This window comes from Coloeus monedula (genome assembly GCF_965178545.1).
Source record: "Coloeus monedula genome assembly, chromosome: 5".
Classification (NCBI taxonomy): domain Eukaryota; kingdom Metazoa; phylum Chordata; class Aves; order Passeriformes; family Corvidae; genus Coloeus; species Coloeus monedula.
Window position 1 is genome coordinate 46,041,921 of NC_138785.1, and position 20,469 is coordinate 46,062,389.

Consider the following 20,469-nt stretch of genomic DNA (forward strand, 5'->3'; position numbering starts at 1 on the left):
GTCTTGTTTACTAAGGAAGTTAGGCTTATATGAGTGTCCTGTCAATTTTCCTTGTCTCTTCCCTGAGCTCCTGACCAACATCAGCCAAATTCAGCAGAGGATTCTCAAATGTATCACACTGCCACAGACTTTGTGCTAATATGAAAACAAATTGAGGAGTGCCAAATCCAGGAAATTCTGTAGTGTAGTAGCAACAAGTCAGCAGAAGATCAGGCTGCTGCATGTCTTTGGTCTTCTGTTTTTATGAAGTTGCATTTTGGGCAGCTACTTGTTGGTCTATTAAGCGCCATGCAAACAGGCATGGATTTAGGGAGAGGCTCAGGAGTCTTCTGGTTACCCAGTGGCACCAGCCAGGGCACCACGGTGCTCTCATGCTGTGTCCCCTGGTTGGTTTCACACACTGGGGCAGTCCTTTCCTCTACCCGTCCTGCTTATAGACGCATTTTGGGAGACTTTGGAGTGCCTTCTGAGAGATGTCTTTCTCTAGCATGGTCTCTTACAGAGGCCTCTCTCCAGCTTTCTTATTTGGGGAGGTGGGTGGGGTAGGGTGGTATTTTTATTTTAGGTGAAAACACTCTCTTAAATTTATATAGGTCCTACAGTGGTTTTAGTGTCCTCTTTGGCAGTCTTTTATTTGTACGTGAGCATTTAGGTTTACATGGGAATGCCAGACCAAGAGTTCAATCCTTACAAATTGCAGTTCTAGGTTAACAATAATAACATTTACAATGCATTCACAATGAACCTGGAAGTCATGCACCATTTGTGCAAACAGGAGAAATGCCATTCGCCTGCATCTGCCTCGCATCTGTGGTTGTCCAGAAGATGAGGGCTATATCCAGTCTTCAGAAATAGCTATCACTGGCCATCTTTCAGGGCTTAAGCTTCTACTAACCTTGAAGTGGTGGAAGCTGCAAACAAATCTATACTGAACTGGGAACAGAATGTATACTTTGAGCTATGAGGTCTGTCTACTTAAGTCAAATTATCAGGAGTATCAACCCTGTTAAAACCAGTGCATAAGACAGGTGATAGTACTTGAAAGTGGTAATCCTGAATTTGCCATTGATGGACTTCATAAATAAGGTCCCCAAAAAGCCGATATCAGGAAGCCAAAAATCACAAAAATCTTCTCCAAAACTGCAAGTGACAGATTTATGAAAAAAACTGGTAAAATCTTGGTGGGGAGGAATATGAATTTTTAAATCTAATTTTGGTTCTCTTTGGAGTGATCTGAGAACTAGAACACAGTGAATCCTTTGAAAAAGGGGATTAGTAAAAGTAACACCCTGAGAGAGTCTCAGACTTAATCCACATGCCATCAGAAACACTGCCCCATCACAGCTGCAGCCCATCAATGATACACTCAACAGCTGCACAAAACTGCGCACTACAAGCCAAAGATTGAGAAGTTCCACATCACCTTATTAATTTAGACACACCTGAAGATATAAATACATATATTCCTTTTTATACAGAAAGATACATGAGTATCATACAAAGCAGTTACAAAACAGATGAAAAGCAGTACCGGCTTTTAAACTGGCCACTGTGCCTGCTATTCAAACCCCTTGGGACCGGCGAGAGGAGCCCTCGGGATCGTGTGGCAGGGGCCGGGGGAGGCGGAGGGGTCGCGGGGAGCTGGGAGGGCGGCGCTGGGAGCCGGGGCTGCTCGGGGAGGAAACGCTGTTGTTTGAGAGCTGGAGAAATCCCCCCGCGCGAGCTGAGAGGAGGGAAGTCAGTCACCTGGCGGTGAAGGACAGTAAAACAGGGACGGAGAGGGAAATCTCTGCCTCTCTCTCCCTTCTCCTCTGCAAGAGATCCAGCTCCTGTTTTCCTCCCAACTCTTTCAGCATAACCTTCAAAGAAGACTATACCTTACAGACTTTATTTTATTATATATATGTGTGTGTATATATACAGTACTATTATTATTATTATTACTGAAAGACTATCTTTAGCTGCAAAACAATTTTTGAGCCTATGCAGGACTTGGGGGATTTTGTTGTCTTGCCAGCGAAATTGTTCATCGCTAATGTCTTGCGCTCACAGGGTGCTAAATTAGCTACCAGACTACTCTGGTAGCATGACGGAGAAAGGCTTTTATCACAGACTGTTCTCTTCAGTTTGAACACATTTGCTTGAAATTTGCTGCATGATGCTGTCCAGGGAAGCAGGATTTTTTTTTGTCGGGATACAGCGATTCGCCGCTTTCTGAGCTTATTGCAGAAGGAAAAAAAAAATCTTTAAACTGAGTGGATTTGGGTTTGTTTTCTTTTTTTTTTTTTTTTTCTCTGCTGTCTTCTCCTTTCATTGCCAGAGGATGCGAATCTATTTCACCAGGGAAGGATCACCTGTCGCTTTAATACTTAAGGGAGTTATTTAAAAAAAAAAAAAAAAAAAAAAGTGAAATATTTTATTTATTTATTTATTTATTTATTTTAACCGGTGGAGGCGTGATCGCGGAGAATGAGACTGAGGGGAGCTGCCAGGGTTTGGAGGACAAGGCTGAGTTTAGGCTGGAAACTGAGAGACTAGATTCCCCCCCCCCTCCCTTTTTTTTATTTTCTCCCCCCCTCTTTGTTCTTTTTTATTTTTTGGCACAACTTCCGTAGTTTCCAGTCCGCTCCGTTCAGTTTCGCTCTATGGACAGATCAGCAAACCTGGACACGGAGGAGCTCAAGGTAGGCGACCCGCCGGGCGCAGTCGCTGTGGTTGGGGTTGGCTCCCCTCCTGCCCTGTCCGCCGCTCGGCCGCGGGGGCCGCACGGGCTCTGCGCGGGGCTCCCGCAGCCCGGGCTGGGGGCGCGGAGCCGGGCGCAGCCGCCCCGCGGCGGGGGGAGCGCGGGAGGGCGGCTGCCCCAGCCGAGCGCGGCTTCCCTTCTGCCTGCGCGGCCCACAGCATCGTCATGACAGTATTAATAATAACAGTGGAGGTGATGATGGTAGTGGTGATGGCACTGCCCGTGTGCTCCCGACGTTGCATGAGCACTGGGGGCAGCGCCGGGGACAGCTGGGAGGAAGCGGCAACTGACCCCCGGCGTTCCCGGCAGAAGTTGCCTCTGAAGCCATTCTCGCCTGGGCATCTCCTTTTCTTCCTCTTTCTCCTCCCCTTGCCGCCGGGAGCGACGGGGAAACCCTTCTCCACCCCTCCACCCCCCACTCGGCTCGCCCCCAGCGCGGCGTCCGGTTCCCCCAGCCGAGGGAAACTGATGGGATGCCGGCCCGCTGGGCCCCGGTTCGGGGGCCGCTGGAACAATCAAACTTTGCATTAGGACGATGCGAGCTGGGAGGATTCTGCTCCCCCCCGCCCCCCGGCCCAGCTCTGGCTCCCTCCCCGCTGAAGGAGCATGCCTGAGAGCGCTGAGCATGCTCCTTTGCGGAGATAGCCTTCCTACACCTGCTGCCAACTCCCCTCGGCCCTGAGCGGAATTTGGCTCAAGTCATCATCATCATCATCATCTCATCATCATCATCATCATCATCATCATATAAATCTCTCTATCAATCTATACGCGGTAAAGAGGGTGGCTGGTTCAGGGAGGCAGCGGAGAGGGAGCGGGCGCATGGGGCGAGCTCCGCGGAGCCGCCGGGCCGGAGTGAAACGACGGCCAAGCCGGAGGGGCGGGACACACGTACACCTCGCCGCGGTGGCGGCGAAGGTAGCGCTAAAGAAGCAATGAGAGAGGCAGGGGAAGACAGCCTTCCTTCATCCACAGCCATCCGCGGGACACCCTCTCAGGGCGCCGGCTTCCTCGCGGCCGCGGAGAAGGGCTCGCCTCTGGGAAGGTAAATTGGCGAGCGCTGAAGTGCTGCTGGGGGCTCCTTTCCTTTTCCTATAAACCAGATGTGAAAGTACTGAATAAATATATTCACCCCCCAGTCTTGCTCGGAACTCTTACTAATCTCCCCAGGGAAAGGCACCCCAGGACTGTAGCGCTGTTTGAGTATTTGAGGTGACGGAAGCGCAGGAGAGGAAAGACGATAAAACGATTTGCTTGAGAACGGGATCCTCACAGCGCTTCCAGGGCTTCCCCGCCGCAAACGCTGCTTGCCTGAGCTGCCGGGGAGCCCTCTCCCTCCTGCCTCTGCCTTCACAGGATTCACAGGAGACAGCTGGTGCGGGAAAGGCAAAAGACGAGTCTTCCGATTAAGGGGGGAAAAAGTTTTATTGTACCGGATTATTTTTAAAGGGTCTTTAAAGGAGATACGTTTATGCTACAAGAGGGCAGCATTTAGCGTGAATTGTCCGTAAAGCCTGAGGCACGTCCCGCTGTGAGCAGGGCATCGAGCCTAGGCTGAAGAGCAGGGGCTTTCTAGTAATCCCGTAGTTATTTGCGCTGCAATTAGAACTCGTGCTGCAGCGTGTAGAGGCTGAGAGACCTCGAGCAAAGAAGCAGCTGAGAAGTAAGCATTGGCACTTTCATCGTCTCCTCCCTACCCCTTCCGCTCGTAAGGATAAGAAGAGCTTCCAAAGGAGGCATTTCTGCAGATGCTGATAGGGTCTGGGCAGCTCTCTGGGACCATCCGCTGTGGCACGATGCACTTTCTGCCTTTCCCGGGTGTTTTATTGATGTGTGGCTGCTGGGAGAGATCCCAGGTGCCGTCAGGACGCCGCCGGAGCGGGAGCCGGCCCCTCCGGCCGGCAGGGGGTGGTGCGGGCCCGGCCGCCAGCCGGGAGCGGCTTCCCCGCCTGCAGCGCTGGGTGCGCCGGGCCGCGCGGCGGAGCGGCTCTGCACCTCGCTCCATCCAGGTGGGGTTTCCTCGCAGTGCGAGCCGTCCAGACACCCTCCCACCAGCAGAAATACAAGGTGGGGGCAAAGATCTTGGGGGTCTCGGAAGTTCCCAGCTGATGACCTTGCCGTAATTGGGCACAGTAAAGAGCATCTCCCGTATTGCTCCAAGTCGTGAAAGCTTTCATTAGTTTCTGGGTAGTTTCAGGAGAGGTGAAGTGCGCCACTCCTTTTCCCCTGGGCCGACACAGCTCCTTGCCAGACCAAAGAGACAGGGCACACTGATAGCAGGCAGCCAGAGGTCCTGAGGCGTTGAGTGGACTCTACCACACCAGACTGCATGGAGGGCTCGTGTCAAGAATGTCAAATATGGTTGTGCCTTACCGCAGCAGAGCTTGCCAAGAATTTTGGAAACGTGCTGGACGCTTTCTTGATACTGGGTTTCCTCCATTATGACACATATATGCCAGTAAACATCAGAAAGAATAGTGACAGCTTCCCTACTAATAAAAATCAAATGTGTTGTCTCTAAAGATGATAGTAATAATGACACTGAAAAAGTATACTATGTTATATATAAAGCTTCTATACACCTCAAATCAGGCATTATATACAAATTCAAAATCTCTATATTATTTATTGCATTGATTGTAATGAATTCTGAATTATTTATCTTGATAATAGACATTTTGAAAGGTGATTTTGAGAAAAGCTCAACAGGTATCATGTGTGCAACACCTGCTAATGAAAGTAGGTGTGCTTCCCCTTACTAGTCCATGCATGAAACCCCGAGGAAAATAATCAGTATGGAAAACAGAGACTGCTCATCCAGAGGTTTTGAGCTGTTCTGGTTTCCCTTTGATCTGTCTCATCTCTCTCCTCTGACTTTTTAACTCACAAGCCTATGGGGTTTTTGTTTTAAAGGAATAGTACTGAAAACACAAGCTAAATAATTCTGTCATAGTTGCACTGTCATCTTGGGTTTAGTGTTGTGAAGGGCTTTCTGTTACCTAAAGCATGTGCAAGTCTATACCTACATTTTGAACCTACATGAAACTGGTTGGTTTGTGTGAGTATTATGAATTTTATAGGGCTCTGTAGTTTGTATATGTGTATAAAAGATGACAAATTAACTTATTTTACATTTAGTGTATTTAAAAACTATGTGGAGGTGTGTAATTGCTTGAAATTGTCTGAGCGTCATTTGCAAAGAAGAGTTGGGAGGCATTTGTGTTTGCTGGACGTTGTTGACTTGTGATTTGCACTGACAGTGGATGGATTATTACAGATTTTTTTCCTTCACATTTGCTCATTCATTTGACAATATAATTCCTCTAATGTGTATCATGACCATTTCTCTTACATGCATTTAGCAACCACAATTTGTGTACAGTCTTAGAGGGAGATAGTATTCCTTGTAGTGTGTAAACCACTGATACTTCTCTGGTGGAAAGTTGGTTTGTAATTGAATGTATGATAACAGTAAAATTATTAATATGATGGATTAAAAAACATCCTGGAAGCTATTTATTACTTGAAGGCACTGGTTCAGTGAGAATTCTTCATTACAATCCCAAGATGTTTGATTAATAGTGTGCTTAAGTGTCTTGAAATTACCACTTTTAATATGCAAAAGAATTAAACACTTTATTTCTGAATCATCTTGTAAATATTAGCTGATTTTTTTTTATTCAGCTTGTGAGAGAATATATATAGTGTGTTTATAGTTTTACATTTCCTGGTGATATAAAACTAGTGACTTAACAGAGCATGAAACTGGTCACAAAAGAGGTTTTTGTGACAATTCCAGTGCAATTTATGTAATTTGTAAAATATCTGATAAAGAAATTTAAACAAGGAAACCACAAAAGTTTAAACAAGGGTAGTTTTGTGGTCTTAAACATGTAAATCACTTCAGTATTTAAAAACAGGAGGACTAATACCCTGAGGAATTCTGTAATTTTTTATTTGTTTGTTTTAAAAGAAGGAGCCAGGGAAATTCATGTGCTTGGTGTGGTGCGGGAGGACCTTTTGATGAGATTAAGTAGGTGTTTTTATCTCTATTTAAAGTCAGTCACTCCATAATGGAAAGTGTAGTACTCTATAACACTCAACATGCTCTTATGAAAGTCTGTTTCATTTATTCTAGTCTTCTGCTTGGGACATGGACATCTTTGTGTGGATATTAAAGGATTTGTCTTTTTAATGCAAAACCTTCTCTCTCTCCTGTCTTTCTTTAGTACGTCCCTCCAAGAAACCTTCGTGGTTTACTAGGGTTCTTTCAGCAATATTCAATCAAGACAATTAACCTTTGCATTCACAGTCAAAGCATTCATCTTTTAAAGCATTCTTCATGGAAGGTCAAGCTGAAATGGTTTTAAAGTAATATGCATGCAAATTTCTTTTCTCTGTGTTCCTATTGTGGGATTTCCTCTCCATCTCTCAATATGTGTAAAGACTAGACAGAGTCCAGGGGGCTGGAGAGAATTCTATGTGTAAGATATAGTTGTTCAGCAGACACAGAAAAAAGGTCAAGACAATGGCAGTGCTCTCACTTTAGAGTATTCCTGTACTATCACTGCAGAGAATCTGTATAACCTGTGGCTGAGCTTTTTGACATTGTACATTACAGCTTTGCTAAGCTCAACACTCTTTAAATGGAAAATGCATCAAAATCTGAAGGCTTGGTTAAAGGGAAAAAACCACTTCGTCTTCCTGTCCTTCACGGTTTTGGGAAAAATACTGTGTTTTCCTCTGCTACTTATTTTGCACTTAAAAAAAAAGATGAACGAGATTAGCAAGACATTTCTTTCTTTCTGAAAGAAAGTGTGTGATGCTACTGTAGTTTGGGTTGTTTCTATAAGTCTGAATGTAAGATTTGGAGACAATGTATAACTCATGATAGAACCTTTCAAAGATAAATCTCTAATGTGAAGACATATTTGTGAGTCCCAGTCATGCTTTCCTACTACATCCCTTAACCTTTTGGAGGTTGATACTGTTTTCCCATCTTCCTGATAAGGCGAGGAATAAGATTGCTTGTAAATCAATCTTTACTTAAAGTGTTATGGTAAAAAAGTCACAAGAGACATTTCCTATGAAATCATTTCACCTTGTGGTATTTAATATAAATTTTGTAAATCAGTATCTAGCATAGTTGTTTCTATGTCCTCATACAGCATTCCAAAGGACAAGGATAAGGATTCAAATAACAGTAATAAAAAAGGCTCTCTGAGTTACGAGTAGACGCTTTTTTTACTTTGACATGGAAGTTCCCCACAGGGAAAGTACTGTCATTTTCTTTCCTCCTTCAAAAGAAACCTGGAGAACATGGCTTAGAAATGGTACCATTTCCTTTATTTTGAAACACTTTGTACATTTAAAGAGCTTACAGAAATGTTCTTAACGCACTGTAGTACTTTTGACTGCAGCCATGTGTAATGCCCTGTAAAGCCAGAATTACTTAACAGTCCAAGAAAGAAGACACATTTATCTACTAAGCCATCTGATCCTTTGCTAATTCTTAGGTATGACATGTTAACTCTTTGATCCACAACAAACCCCTTCTTTGTGAAAAAAGATGTTGTGAGGTTGCTATCCACAAGCACTGGGTTTTGTTCCTTGTCACAGGAAGGAATGACTGTTGGCTAAGCCACAACAGTGAGAGACACAAAATGTGAGGCTTTATTCTCCGCAGTATTACTGCAGCTAATGACACAAGGCCAGATTTACAGAGGTACCGAGTAAGTCAAAGCAAGCTTCTGGTGTTCAGCAACTTTATTAAAAAAAGTGTTCTTTCTGTACCTACCTTCTTATACCTCTAGCTAACACATTAAGGAGGATTGTGTGATATAAACCCTGTGTATTTGCACTGCTTGAAAAGTAATAAATGAGGACAGAGTATCTTTCTGCAATTTAAAATTAGCAGTACTTTGTTGAATCACTGCAGTTACATCAGCAAAAGCACATCAGTGATATGCCTATAAATCGGTGCCATAAGCAGTAGAAAGCCTCAGGCATAAAAATCTGGCCTTCAGCCATATTTCTCTGTTGTAGCAGTTCTCTTCAGTTCATGTGGGCAGCATGGTCTGGAATTTATAGGCTCTGCCTTCCTGCTCCTACAACTCTTGAACAAATTATGTTAGTAAACAGAGGCTGCCATTTCTGAAAAATCACATCCTTTCCAGTTTGTATTAAGGCAATTGTGTACATTTAATGGTAGCACATAAAGTGAAAACAGAATTAATTTTAATTTGTGCTTTTTTAAATGCACTGTTCTTTGTACCATGATCAGGGTGGAGAGTACAGATTGTTGGATCAGATCAGCAAAAGCATTTTTGTTATTTTCGCTCTTCAAGATCGGGGTTGATGATACTTCTGCTTCTCAGTTACGGAGGTCTTCTTCTACACAAAATTGTTCAGAAGTTATTTTGAGTGGGATTCAAGAAAGGGGAAGAACTCTTGTTCATATTGAACACAAGCAGCGCAATTGCCTGGATATGCTGGGACCTCTAGTTGAGCAAATAATGCTGTAAGCCACTGTACTTACAGAAAGCATTCTTTCCAAATGAAGTTAATTATTAATACTAAATTTTATTAATTCTAGGTAAATCTAGTCCACATGCACAAAGCACTCTGTAAAGAGCTCTGCCCTTTAACTGATTGAAGACAAGTGTATGAACTTTGATAGAGGAAGGTTTCATCTTTGCTTAACTTAGACTTGCATTTAACGAATTTCCAACGTATGAAACAAAACCAAAAGTAAAAAATCAATAGAGCCTTTGCTACTTTATGAGCTAGTAAGTTTCTGAACATAGATCAACAAATATGACAAAGGTTGAAAGGCAATATAAAACTTCATGAGCTGCCTATAATAAAGGGGAAGAGAGTTAGTTGAATTAAGCCTCAGAATCTGGGTTTTACATCGCCTTCAATTTAAAGCCTAATGTCGGGAAAGGTGTTAAATCTGAACTCAGAAAGGTGCTTGGCTGCCACACATCCAGCCTACCTGCTCAGTGCTGAGGGGGGTCAGGGCTGGGCAGCCCCACTCTCCACTTTGTCTTTCCTGATTGCACTTGAGGCTTGGGCAAAAACATGGTTTGCTTGTAAGTAGCTTTGGAAGTAGTCAAGCCATTACCTAGTTCACTTGGAGAGTTCCAAGTTCTGTTTTGCAGGAATATTCATTGTTTCCCCTAGGAACTGCTACAGGGAAGGTGCCTACAATGCAGCAGAGACTTTGTCCTGTAAAGGAATCCACAAAGACCTCACTTCACCCACAAGGCACAAAGTGCTTCAGTTTTCCCTGCTCATGCTCCTTAGGCGCATGAAACTAATTACATATTCGCTTCCATATTTCCCATCTGGACTAAGAGGAGTACTTTATGATTTATCCTGCTTTAGGGCCATTGATATCCATTTCCCAGATATACTGAATTCTCCTGGGGACCCCAATGAGGGTGCTCAAAGATGATTTATTTGCAAACATGAGTTTAGGACATAATAGTGACCCCAATGGCTTTCACTGGGTAAGTGGCCAAATGAGGTAAAAAATGCCTGGGTCTTCCTTTTAATGTGATTTTTTTTTTTACTGTTAGCTTAAACCACATATATTTTAAACAATGAAAGAAGACTGTAACTCAACTTGGATGGTTTGTTTCTATTTTGAAAAAAAGATTGAGTCAGTTTTATGTATTCAAAGTGATTGCTTGGTCATCACAGTCCTGTAGAACTTCTAAAGATGTGAATTGCAGTCTGTACAGAAAATTCTTCTGTTGTAAGGCTTCAGGAGATAAGTAAGAATTCAGTCTGTGCTTTTTTTTTTAAACTTTTTTTTTTTTTTTTTTTGGTAATTTGTCTTTGCTAATTCAGGAGTCTCCCTGCTCAGCAGGCCGGCCGTTGTAAATCCCATTCACCACATAATAGATGTGTGATGAAGGAAGTTGAATGATCTATGCCTCAATAAATGACAGAGAGAATTTCAGCATGCATTACAAAAAGTCTGGAAGTTTTTCCAAGAAGATTACTTAGCCTTAAAGCTGAAACTCATGGCATCATTTATTACTTGAAATAGTTTGAGAATTAGCTCTGAATAAGTACAAACTAGGAGACATTCACTATAAAAATCCATTCTTCCAAAATGACACAAAATCTTGATCCTCTCAGAAGTTTAGAACAGTTCAGGCAAAAAGAAGAAGACAAAAATTGTGATCAAGATCCATCTGTGATTTTTTTTGGCTTGAGTCATCACCAACAGATGGTAAATACTCCATAGAAATCACTCAGCTGAATTACTCCAGTTTATGGGGTTCCTAAGGCATCTACCCTTAGTCCTAGCCTCTAATACTTTTTGTCAGAACCTCAGTTCCTTCTGAAGGTTCTGACAGGTACCAGCACACAGGCTTGTGTGTAATTATGCATTTAGGTACGGTACTTGATACGTAAATATTGGTAATAATTGTCTTCCCTTGTATTTCTTCTGAAACAATAGGATTTAGTCCTAGCACAAAACTGCCTAGCTGTGTCAAGCTTTATAGGTTGTTGCAGAAATAGCTAGCAACAAGCTGGTATTGACTGTCACTTCCTGTAGGACTCGAGTTGACATCTACTATTTCAGATACACATCAGCTTAGAAATACTGTGTGTGACATTTCCCAATGATTCCTGCAGTTGAGCAGACATGAGATGAATGCAAAAACTGCCCATTGTATAGACTCATGTTCCCACTTAATCTTCATGCAGAGAAAATTATTCTTCCATTTCATCAATGTTTTATTAGATTTTCCTGAAAAAGCTGGCAGAAGAATATAATTCTTCAGAGGACTAACAGGTTACTTAGTGTGTGCTGTTTCCCCAAGACTGGCATTGACATTGTCATTTCTGTAAGTATATCTTGTTTTCAGGGGAGTGAGTTACCATTTTTAGAATTGATCTCATACCTTTCTTTGTTTCTACCCCAACTCACTAGGTGCAAGTATGTGATTTGAAAATGGTCTTTGTTCAGAAGAGACCTCTCTCTAGTTAAGCTCCCTGTTTTGTTCAGTGTTATTTTAGATGAGGTAAATAACATTCACTGTTCATGCAAAGATGTCTACTCAGTCTAGTGAGACCACCTGCACTATTGCTTAGTAAAATTATGAGACTGTGAGTAGTGTCTCTGTGTCTCGTGATAAAATTTCCATCATACTGCTGACAGGCATAAAACAGAAGTCACCCTTCGCTGAGGTGCTGTCTATCCTACTGAACTCGGACTTTTGCAAGCCTTGATCAATGAATGAATGTACCTAGTAGGCAGAAAATTGCAGCATAATGAGCAGGGCAAAGAGGGAGCACTAGGAGAGCTGTGCTGAAGCCTAGCACCTGATATCTTAAGAATTATAGATTATATTGAGTAAAAGTTATTTTGGTTTTGGGCATATGCTGCTGCATCAGATGACAATACTTTATTTTGTAATATTAATGCAGAGCTTGCCAAAGCAGTTTTATAATAGCCAAGTGGAATGTGAAGATTTGGAGCTGAAAGGGAAGCCTGAAGGGTGCAATAACAAATGACAGCACAGTGATGGTGTGTTGAGGTGGTGACAAACTGAATCTAAAGGTCTGTATGGCTCTCTGCACTGTTGCTGGTGCCTCGTGGATGTATCTTAATTATTCACAGGTTTTTGCTATACTTTGCAATTTTTAAGACATAGCATAACCCTGTGTTTTGTGCTAGTATTACTATTTAGTAAGTAATGTATCTGTGGCATATGCAACATTTAAAGCATATGGGAAAAAAAAGAGTGAAATTTATTTGTTGAGGTGATAGAAAACTTAATGACTTACTCAAAAAATTTGTAGGAAGCCCATGTCTAGGGGACATGGGCCTGCAAGGAGGTGACTGGGCCAGAAAATCTCAGAACCTATGAAAGCAGATGAAATTACTGTCCCAATGGAATATTACCACTGAACTGGTATGCAATGTGTTTTATGGTTTACTTGCAGTTGACAAGGCATCTTTGTGTATGGACTCTTTTACATTTTAAATTACAGATTTCTTTAATAATTAATAAAATGCCAAAATATCCTGTAGCATTGATAGGCACTTCACGCCTCTTGTGACTCCTCCCAAATAAAGCCAGTAGCATGAAGAAGGGAAAAGGAGAGATAACAAGATGCAAATCTACGGGAAGAAGCCAATAGCAGAGTGTGAGCCAAATGAGGGTGCCTTCCACTGTCTTACCCAAGCCAGTTCAACACAGTACTGTGCTCTTCTCTCACCCTCATTTGACCTGCCAGCCAGTTGCACAGATTGACTGGACAATTCTTCTAGCAGCAGTAAATTTTAATTTTAGGGGACCCAAGCACTCTCAAATGGGATCCAAAGTACAATGCAGCTGACTCAGCAGTGGTGCAGAGGTTGTAAGCTCTGTTGGGGGGGCTGGCAGTGGCAGCTGGCAGCTGTAGCATCTTAAGCTGGATCATCCCTCACAAAACAGAATGGTTGTAACAGTGCTAAGTGCCCATTCTGCATATGATATTTTCCGGATATATATATGCTGAGTTGCCGCTATTGATATTATTCCAGAATTTGGCCCAAGAATCATGGTGTAAGATCAGATGTTTGGATCACAATACATAAATTGCCTGCTTGCTGTAGACAGTTATGATGGCAGATCTATTTCTTGCTTTTTTTTTATTATTTACCTTAATTTTTTTCTTCTAATCTTGTATATGAAAAAAAAACCTGTGAAATTTTTACTATGAAAATACTGTTTTCTACACGAGGAAGTTAAATACTTATTTCCAGTTTAAATAAACCCTACTTTATCTTATCTTGCAATGATTTAGTGTTCACTCATATGTATTTTTACACCACTAACATAAAAAGAATTGTTTTTTATGAAATGAATTATCTGAAACAGATTTAAATGTAACCTTAAAGCACAAAACGAGAAACAGGAAAACAGAGTTAAACTTTTAAACCAATCAATTTTATTCTGAACACAGCAATTGCTTATGCTGTCAGCAGGAATAAAGTTTACTGCTGTTGGAAACTTGTAAAAAGTCAGATGTGTTCCTGTAAAATGCCTTGTCAACTGCAAGTAAACAAGACCACACATTTCAAGAGCCAAACATCTCCTTATTTTAGTGTCTATAAGGTTTGTGTTCTAAACACCTGCTCATAAATAGTTACAAGAATGTGAATTGAACAAAGAGAAGGAAATGCTATATTGCTAAATGGCAAAGAAATCCTGCTTATTGACCTTCTGAACTGCCTCAGCCAGAATACACAGGATTCAGTTGTTTATCTAAGGGGTAGCCAAGACATGCCTATATTCAATGCTGAACTAAGATTAGTGTGGATGCCTTTGTAATTATTACGTCCAAATAAAACTAATCCTTATATCAGTACAAGTTGTATCACAATTAAATCTTAATGACGGATACAATCCCAGCTTTTTATTGAAAAAATACCTTCTGTGTACCTTTCAAGGGAAGAGAAGACAGGAGGAGGAATAATTATTTGTCTGCTCAGTTTATTCTATTTTAATCTAGAGCCAATTAAAATAACTAATTAAAAAAAAATCTACCGTTAAAAAACATACCTTTGAAAAGAGAGATAAAATTGTAATGCATCCCTCACGTAACTGTCTGTATCAGTATCAGTTTGATGGGTAGTTTGCTTCTATTGGCACCTTCTGAAAAAACAATACAAATTAAAACCTCAAAGCTGTAAGCTTTAACAATCCAGGGCTAAGAATGAGATGGTAGTGCTGTTTACTGGGATATATCGGGTGCTACTAAACAAAATTTCAATACCAAAGGGTAATAATATCATCATCAGTAGCTCTGGAAAGAGACCTGGCTGCCTAAAGGCAACTTAATTTTAAACACTGAGACAAGTCAATCAGTATACACCTAAAAATATGCATTGAGGGGTGCAGTTTGCATTCATTAGAGGCTAGTTTTTTCTTTCTAACCTGTGAGATCTTGAATTCTTTTGTTTGCTTATTCAGGAACACAGGCACAGGTGCATTACTTTGTAGGGTATGGGTCTGCTTGCTGCTGGTTACTGGGTGGAGAAAGGGAGTTTCTATGGGAAGTACAGGACACAGAGAAATAGCCTTCTACTCAGAATTCTGTGCTTTCTGTCCTAGTATTAAAACATCTTTCTCACAAGGCTGTTTATCTGGAGGTAGGGGTATGTCGATGATCTGGAAATGTAAGTGACAGCTCAGCCAATGTCCATTGACTATGGCCCGAGAGGTTAGAAGGTGGGCCCATTTCCTGTTTTTACATTTTTCAGTATCAGAACAGATAGCCTGTAGCATTTTAAGTGGCTAAGGGCACAGTGGAAAGCAAAATACTGAGATGTCAGTAAAGCTATCTCAGTGCTTTTGAGAACAGTATCCTGGATCATGACTAGATGGTTGTTTCTGATTCTGACCAAATGCCAACAATTTTGGCAAGGCTGTATCAAGGACAAAAAAAATCTATGGAATTTAACTTTTTATTTTTTAATTAAAATGTCTTTTATGAGCTCCAAGTGTATTTTTGTGTTTCATGGTGCAGGGAGGAACCCATTTTCACCTGACACTCTGTTACACCTTGTGCTTTGAATATGCTCGGATTAGATTTGTTATGTAAATATCCACGTAGGCTGGTAGAGAAGGTATATCTGCTCATGATCACAGGGTAAATTATGAAAAGTATTATATCCTAGACATCTGACTGTCAACCTCAGAAAGAAAATAACTCTTGTCCTTGTAAGTCACATGGAAGTATATGATTTATGGATGATAGTATAGTTACCTGTTGACTCCTGGAAAGAAATACAGCAAAACTTGATTTTAGATGTATTTAAGAACATAATGAATACAGGAAAGTTGCAGTTTTATCAAGGGCATTGGTCTCAAAACTTTTCACAGCAGTTGTTTTGAAATGTTGTCACTAGCTAGGTCAAATAATTAATACTGCAGCAAAGTATCAGTGAAAAAGAATAGCTGGTGACAAAATACCATATCACAGCATCATAGAGTAGTTTGGATTGGGAGGGCTCTTTAAAAGTAATCTAGTCCAACCCCTCTGCAAAGAACAAGAACATCTTCAACCGGACTAGGCTGCTCCAGGCCCCATTGAACCTGACCTTGACTATTTCCAGGGATGGGGCAACTACCACCTCTCTGGGCAACCTGTTCCAGTGTTTCACCATCCTCTTTGTAAAAGACTTTTTCCTCGTATATTGCATCACATTTTTAAGAGATTTAAAATTTGCTTCTGGGAAAGACTTTTGTATCTTCTCTTCTCTAGAAAGGCAAGATCTGCTTGAGACATGTGCTTTATCTGTGCAGTTAAAGAGAATAGCATGTTCTGTTTTCCAAATACATAACCAGGAAAATACTTATCTTCAATAGCTTGCAGTTGATATGGATAAAGAGGACAAAACATAATTAGTATACTACAGGTTTTTGATTCTGGTTTGTTTTTTTTTTTTTCCATTGCTTTTTTGTACCTTGCCTCTTCTGATTTAGCTTTGTGGCCCTTCAGCAGTTTTCTGAAAAACTTCTCTATATAAAAGACTTTTGCTGGGCAATCTGCTGATTTAAGGTACTATATTAGCTGAACCAAAGCCATCTTTCTCTCTGAATTCTGGTTTCCTCTAAGTATAATCGTTCAGTCCTCTTCTAAGTAGTAAAAGTATTAAAAAGTGTCAATATGTATGTATAGGGCCATATGTGTGTACAGCTTTTATAGGACTGTATTTTTCACTTCTCATTTCAAGTTTTTAAACTTCTTTTTGACAACAGTGCTATAAGAGATGTGCTATTCTTGGTTGGCATCTGATTCATAAGTGCTCATCAGAACACTCTCATTAACTTCAGTAAAAAGAGGGAATATTTGCTGAGATTTTCAAGACTTAAAAAGATGTGGCCTGTATTGTGATATGTTTTTAATAGAAGAAATAGTCAGAGAAACAGGTGGGAAATTTTTTCCTATGTCATGATGAGTGAGATCAGTACCAGATTTATGCTCATGGACCTTGTTGCTGTCTAGAGGCTTTCTTATGTACTCCTTCACTGATGGCAGCAGAAGTTCAATCAACACACAGAACCAGGCCAGTGTGTGGATCTAATTCCTGCAGCACTGTGTGTGTATGTGACAGTGGGCATTTTGTAGCCAAGAGGAAAACAACAAAGATAGTAGGCATCTAAATTCAAAGGTCTCAAAAATAATGGGCAAGGACCACCTCAGTTTTTAGTAGCTGCCATAGCCAATAATCACAGTGAGCATATTTTGATTTAATCTTTTCTCTGCCGTTATCTTCCTGAACAGGCAGGGGCTGTGCTACCTACCCACCTCCTGTTCTGCAGCAGGGACAGACCGACCCATGCTCCAGGGTGGTGTTGGAGCACAGTCCCGACTCTGCTGCAGCCATCTCTCCCAGTGCTGCAGGGCCAGAGTTTCTTCAGCTGGGTCTGCTGGGAGGGCAGTTCCTTTCTCCATTGTAAAAGTAGCTGTGCTGAAAAGACAGTGAGGTCTCAGGCCATATTAGTTTCCCTGATGATATCTGTAAAGAAAGGCAGTCCCTGTTGCTGTGTTACATTTGGCTTGAGCCCCATGAACATTTTCCTTCTCAGAAGACTAAGCTTCAGCTCAGCTTCAGCTCAGAAAATCAAGCCCAGGCATATATTTTACAGCTCATGAGTAGTTGTAGTGATGGAAGAACATGTAGACTAGTCATCAAAATAAGGGGCAATGTTACAGCTTTTGCAGCCATGTAATAAAAAATATTCTTTCCTTTTTTTCACTGAGCCACTTGCAGTCTGTAATGTACTGAAAAGAGATTTTATGTTTCCTTTTTCCCCCTCAGTTTCCAGCATGGAAAACAAATGCTCTGCTTCAGCAAGTGAATCCACCCATGCTTGTGATAACATACTGGCTGTGTGTGAGAATTATACCAATAATTACTGTTTAGAAGTGCTCTGCATGCAGATGCCACAATAGGGCATTGAGAATATATCAATCACACAGTTATGGGAAACACAATAGGAATCTTTCTGTGAGTGAAATAATTATATTTTAGCCACGTTGGAACCAAATAATCTAGCTAGCTCTAAGTCTTTATTGATGTGTAAAATGATTATTTATGCATTGTAATGCACCCTTGTTCAAATAATTGTGCTGGAATATTCTATGAAAGTTTTTGAACAGCTCTGGAATAGCTATACTGTTGGGTGACAGCAGTATCATTAGTAACCTGCATGAGTATTTCTAACCATGTGCAAATTCATCTTTTATTTCACTGTAATTTTTCCCAGTGTTTTCACCTTCTATATATTTCAAGATAAATTATCTTTCTTGAAATGCTTCCCCAGTGCAAGTAGCTCCAGTGCCTAGGTTAGATGATCCTGTGTTGGTGTAGGAGAGAAGTGGCACCCTGTGCTGTTCAAGGCCCACCTCTGCAGGAAGACAGAGGGGTTCAGAGGAGAGCCACAACACAGGGAGGATTGCTCTTTAAGGTCTGTTTATCTGGAGAGGCACAGTAACTGGGTAAGGCAACCGGAGGCAGCTCTCAAAGATCTCTTGTGCCCATTCAAAATATTTTTAATGAAGTCGTTTAGCAAAGGTTCTTAAAACCTTTAATCATAAAGATCCTCTCATAAACAGTAACTGAACAAAAGAGAGGACATATATTCTCCAGGAATGGAAATTGATGGAAATATCCCTAAATACTTATGCTGTCTTTATAGGGTGTCTCCACGTATTCTCCTACAATGACCCATTATATGTCTGATATGCTGCAGCTGTTTTTGCGGTCATAAATAAACAAACAACATTGCTTCTAGTGCCTGCGTATCTTGAAACAGGAACATCATCAAAAATACCCCCCAGTGAAAATCTGAATAAGCTTGGCCTGTTTAATTTAACAAACAAACAAAAAAGAGACTTGATAGAATGCAGGGCAACTTCAGCATATTAAAGGACTTCATTGTAGTGGAGAAGGGCATAATAATAGGTGCACAGGACATGTACATATCCCCATCAGGCAAACAAAGTTATGAAAGGGAGCATGATTAGCTGCTGGAGTAAACTTACCAGGAAAGAGATGAATTGACAGTCCCTTGATGTTTACGGGTTGAGACTGAATGCCTTTCAAGATGATATGCCTAAGGCAGTCATAAATTATTCTTTAGTCTAATTTATGTTACCAGCTTAATGTGAGTAAATAAGGTAAATGAGTGAAATAAACCTGTGACATTGAGAATAATCCAATTGTTCCGTAAGACATTAAATATCTGGAAAAATGGAGTAATCTCAAAGTCTCTGACTAAATCTTTAACAAAATGAAGCAATGCTTGCAAGTGCCATGAGCGCATTTTCAAATGAGCTGCAGAGTTTTTAGCATGTACATGCAGAGATTAATTTTCTCACTTTTTATTTTGACCCCGGGTTTGTGGAAAAGATGTACTGCATTTCTGAAGGTAGTGTAGCCGTGCCAAAATGAGTTGCATGTATGTGCTATAGCACCTTTGAGAGGTGCATATGTATAGTATCCAAATGGCAGTCATGGCTTGAATTTGATTGCATTTGTTGTGAGGATCAACTTCTTCCTGACTGTTTCAGAAAAATTTAGTTGCACTAAGATTTAAAAAATAGATTTGTAGGATATATTCCTTAGTTGAAAAGGCCTAGCATCTTCTGTTTGGAAAATCAACCCTCCTGTCCTTCTAGAAGCTAATAGAAAGTATTTTCAAATGGTAATAGTATTCTAGGCAGAAATCCAGAGCCTTATATTTGCTGCCTGAGACTATAATGTAGGAGTTATAATATATTCCCTAATTAAAAATATCATGCACAGTCGTGAATTTATTATTCATTTATTATCTGGACCATTGAACTACACTGAAGAAAAGCAGCATTCTCAGGGACACAAGTGAAGAGGTTCCTTTCTATTTTTCCAGCAAAAGGGACAATATTTTTTGTTTGAAAAATAAGGACTTTCCGTAACTTGCTACACAATTATTGTTAGACTTTAGCTAAATAAAGGTTTTCTTGTCTGAAGGAACATTCAGGATTACTTTTGTGACCTTTATGTTTTGTGGTATATGGATAATACTTCATAAATATAAATAAATAGGAGACTGAGAAGTAATAAAAAATAGGAGATTGGAAAATAATGTATAAAATCTTACAGTCCTTAACTGTGAGACTAAAGCTAATTTTCAATCATTTGAAGGAAATTGGAAGACATAAAGCTTAAAAATCAGAAGCAGTTTCTCTCGAGTTATTTTCTTGTTGCACCAAGCTTACAAGTATAGGCTTTTAGCTCACATATATTGTAAGTTTCTGTCCATGTCAGTGACAAATGGAGTCAAGCTGTTACAGATTCTGGCTGCAGAGATTTGGCTGTGAAGCAGTAGACCCAGATGAAGTCTGCAGGTCCCCAGTTCAGTCCCAAAGTCATAAATTGACACAATCTCCTAATGACAGAATACACTTCTGAATACTATACTGTATAGAATATATAGTGTTTAAAATCCACTATATACTTTATAACAATTTGTCCTCCTTTTCATTGTATTGTGGGGTTTGATGCATAGTGTTGGTCAGTTCTTTCCTTAGGCATCTTTGCCTACCAATGCTACTGCTTTTGCTCTTCTGAACTTTCAGCTGCTATCTTTATTTCAATAACACTAAACTATAAAGAACAAAGCTTTATTTCTTCTAAATTTTATTAGACCCACTTTACCTTTTTC

At 40.8% G+C, this 20,469-nt stretch overlaps 1 protein-coding gene across 3 annotated transcripts in view; it reads left to right on the plus strand.

Annotated features, from left to right (window-relative positions):
• Positions 1–2,645: 2,645 nt before the first annotated feature.
• Positions 2,646–20,469, plus strand: part of SGCZ (sarcoglycan zeta) — a gene marked incomplete at both ends in the record, with an annotated part of 410,467 nt that continues 392,643 nt past the window's right edge. For all 3 annotated transcript variants that reach the window (XM_082281321.1, XM_082281323.1, XM_082281322.1), the window contains one exon: positions 2,646–2,684. In XM_082281321.1, the coding sequence (XP_082137447.1) occupies positions 2,646–2,684 (39 nt within the window). The remainder of the gene's footprint in view (positions 2,685–20,469) is intronic.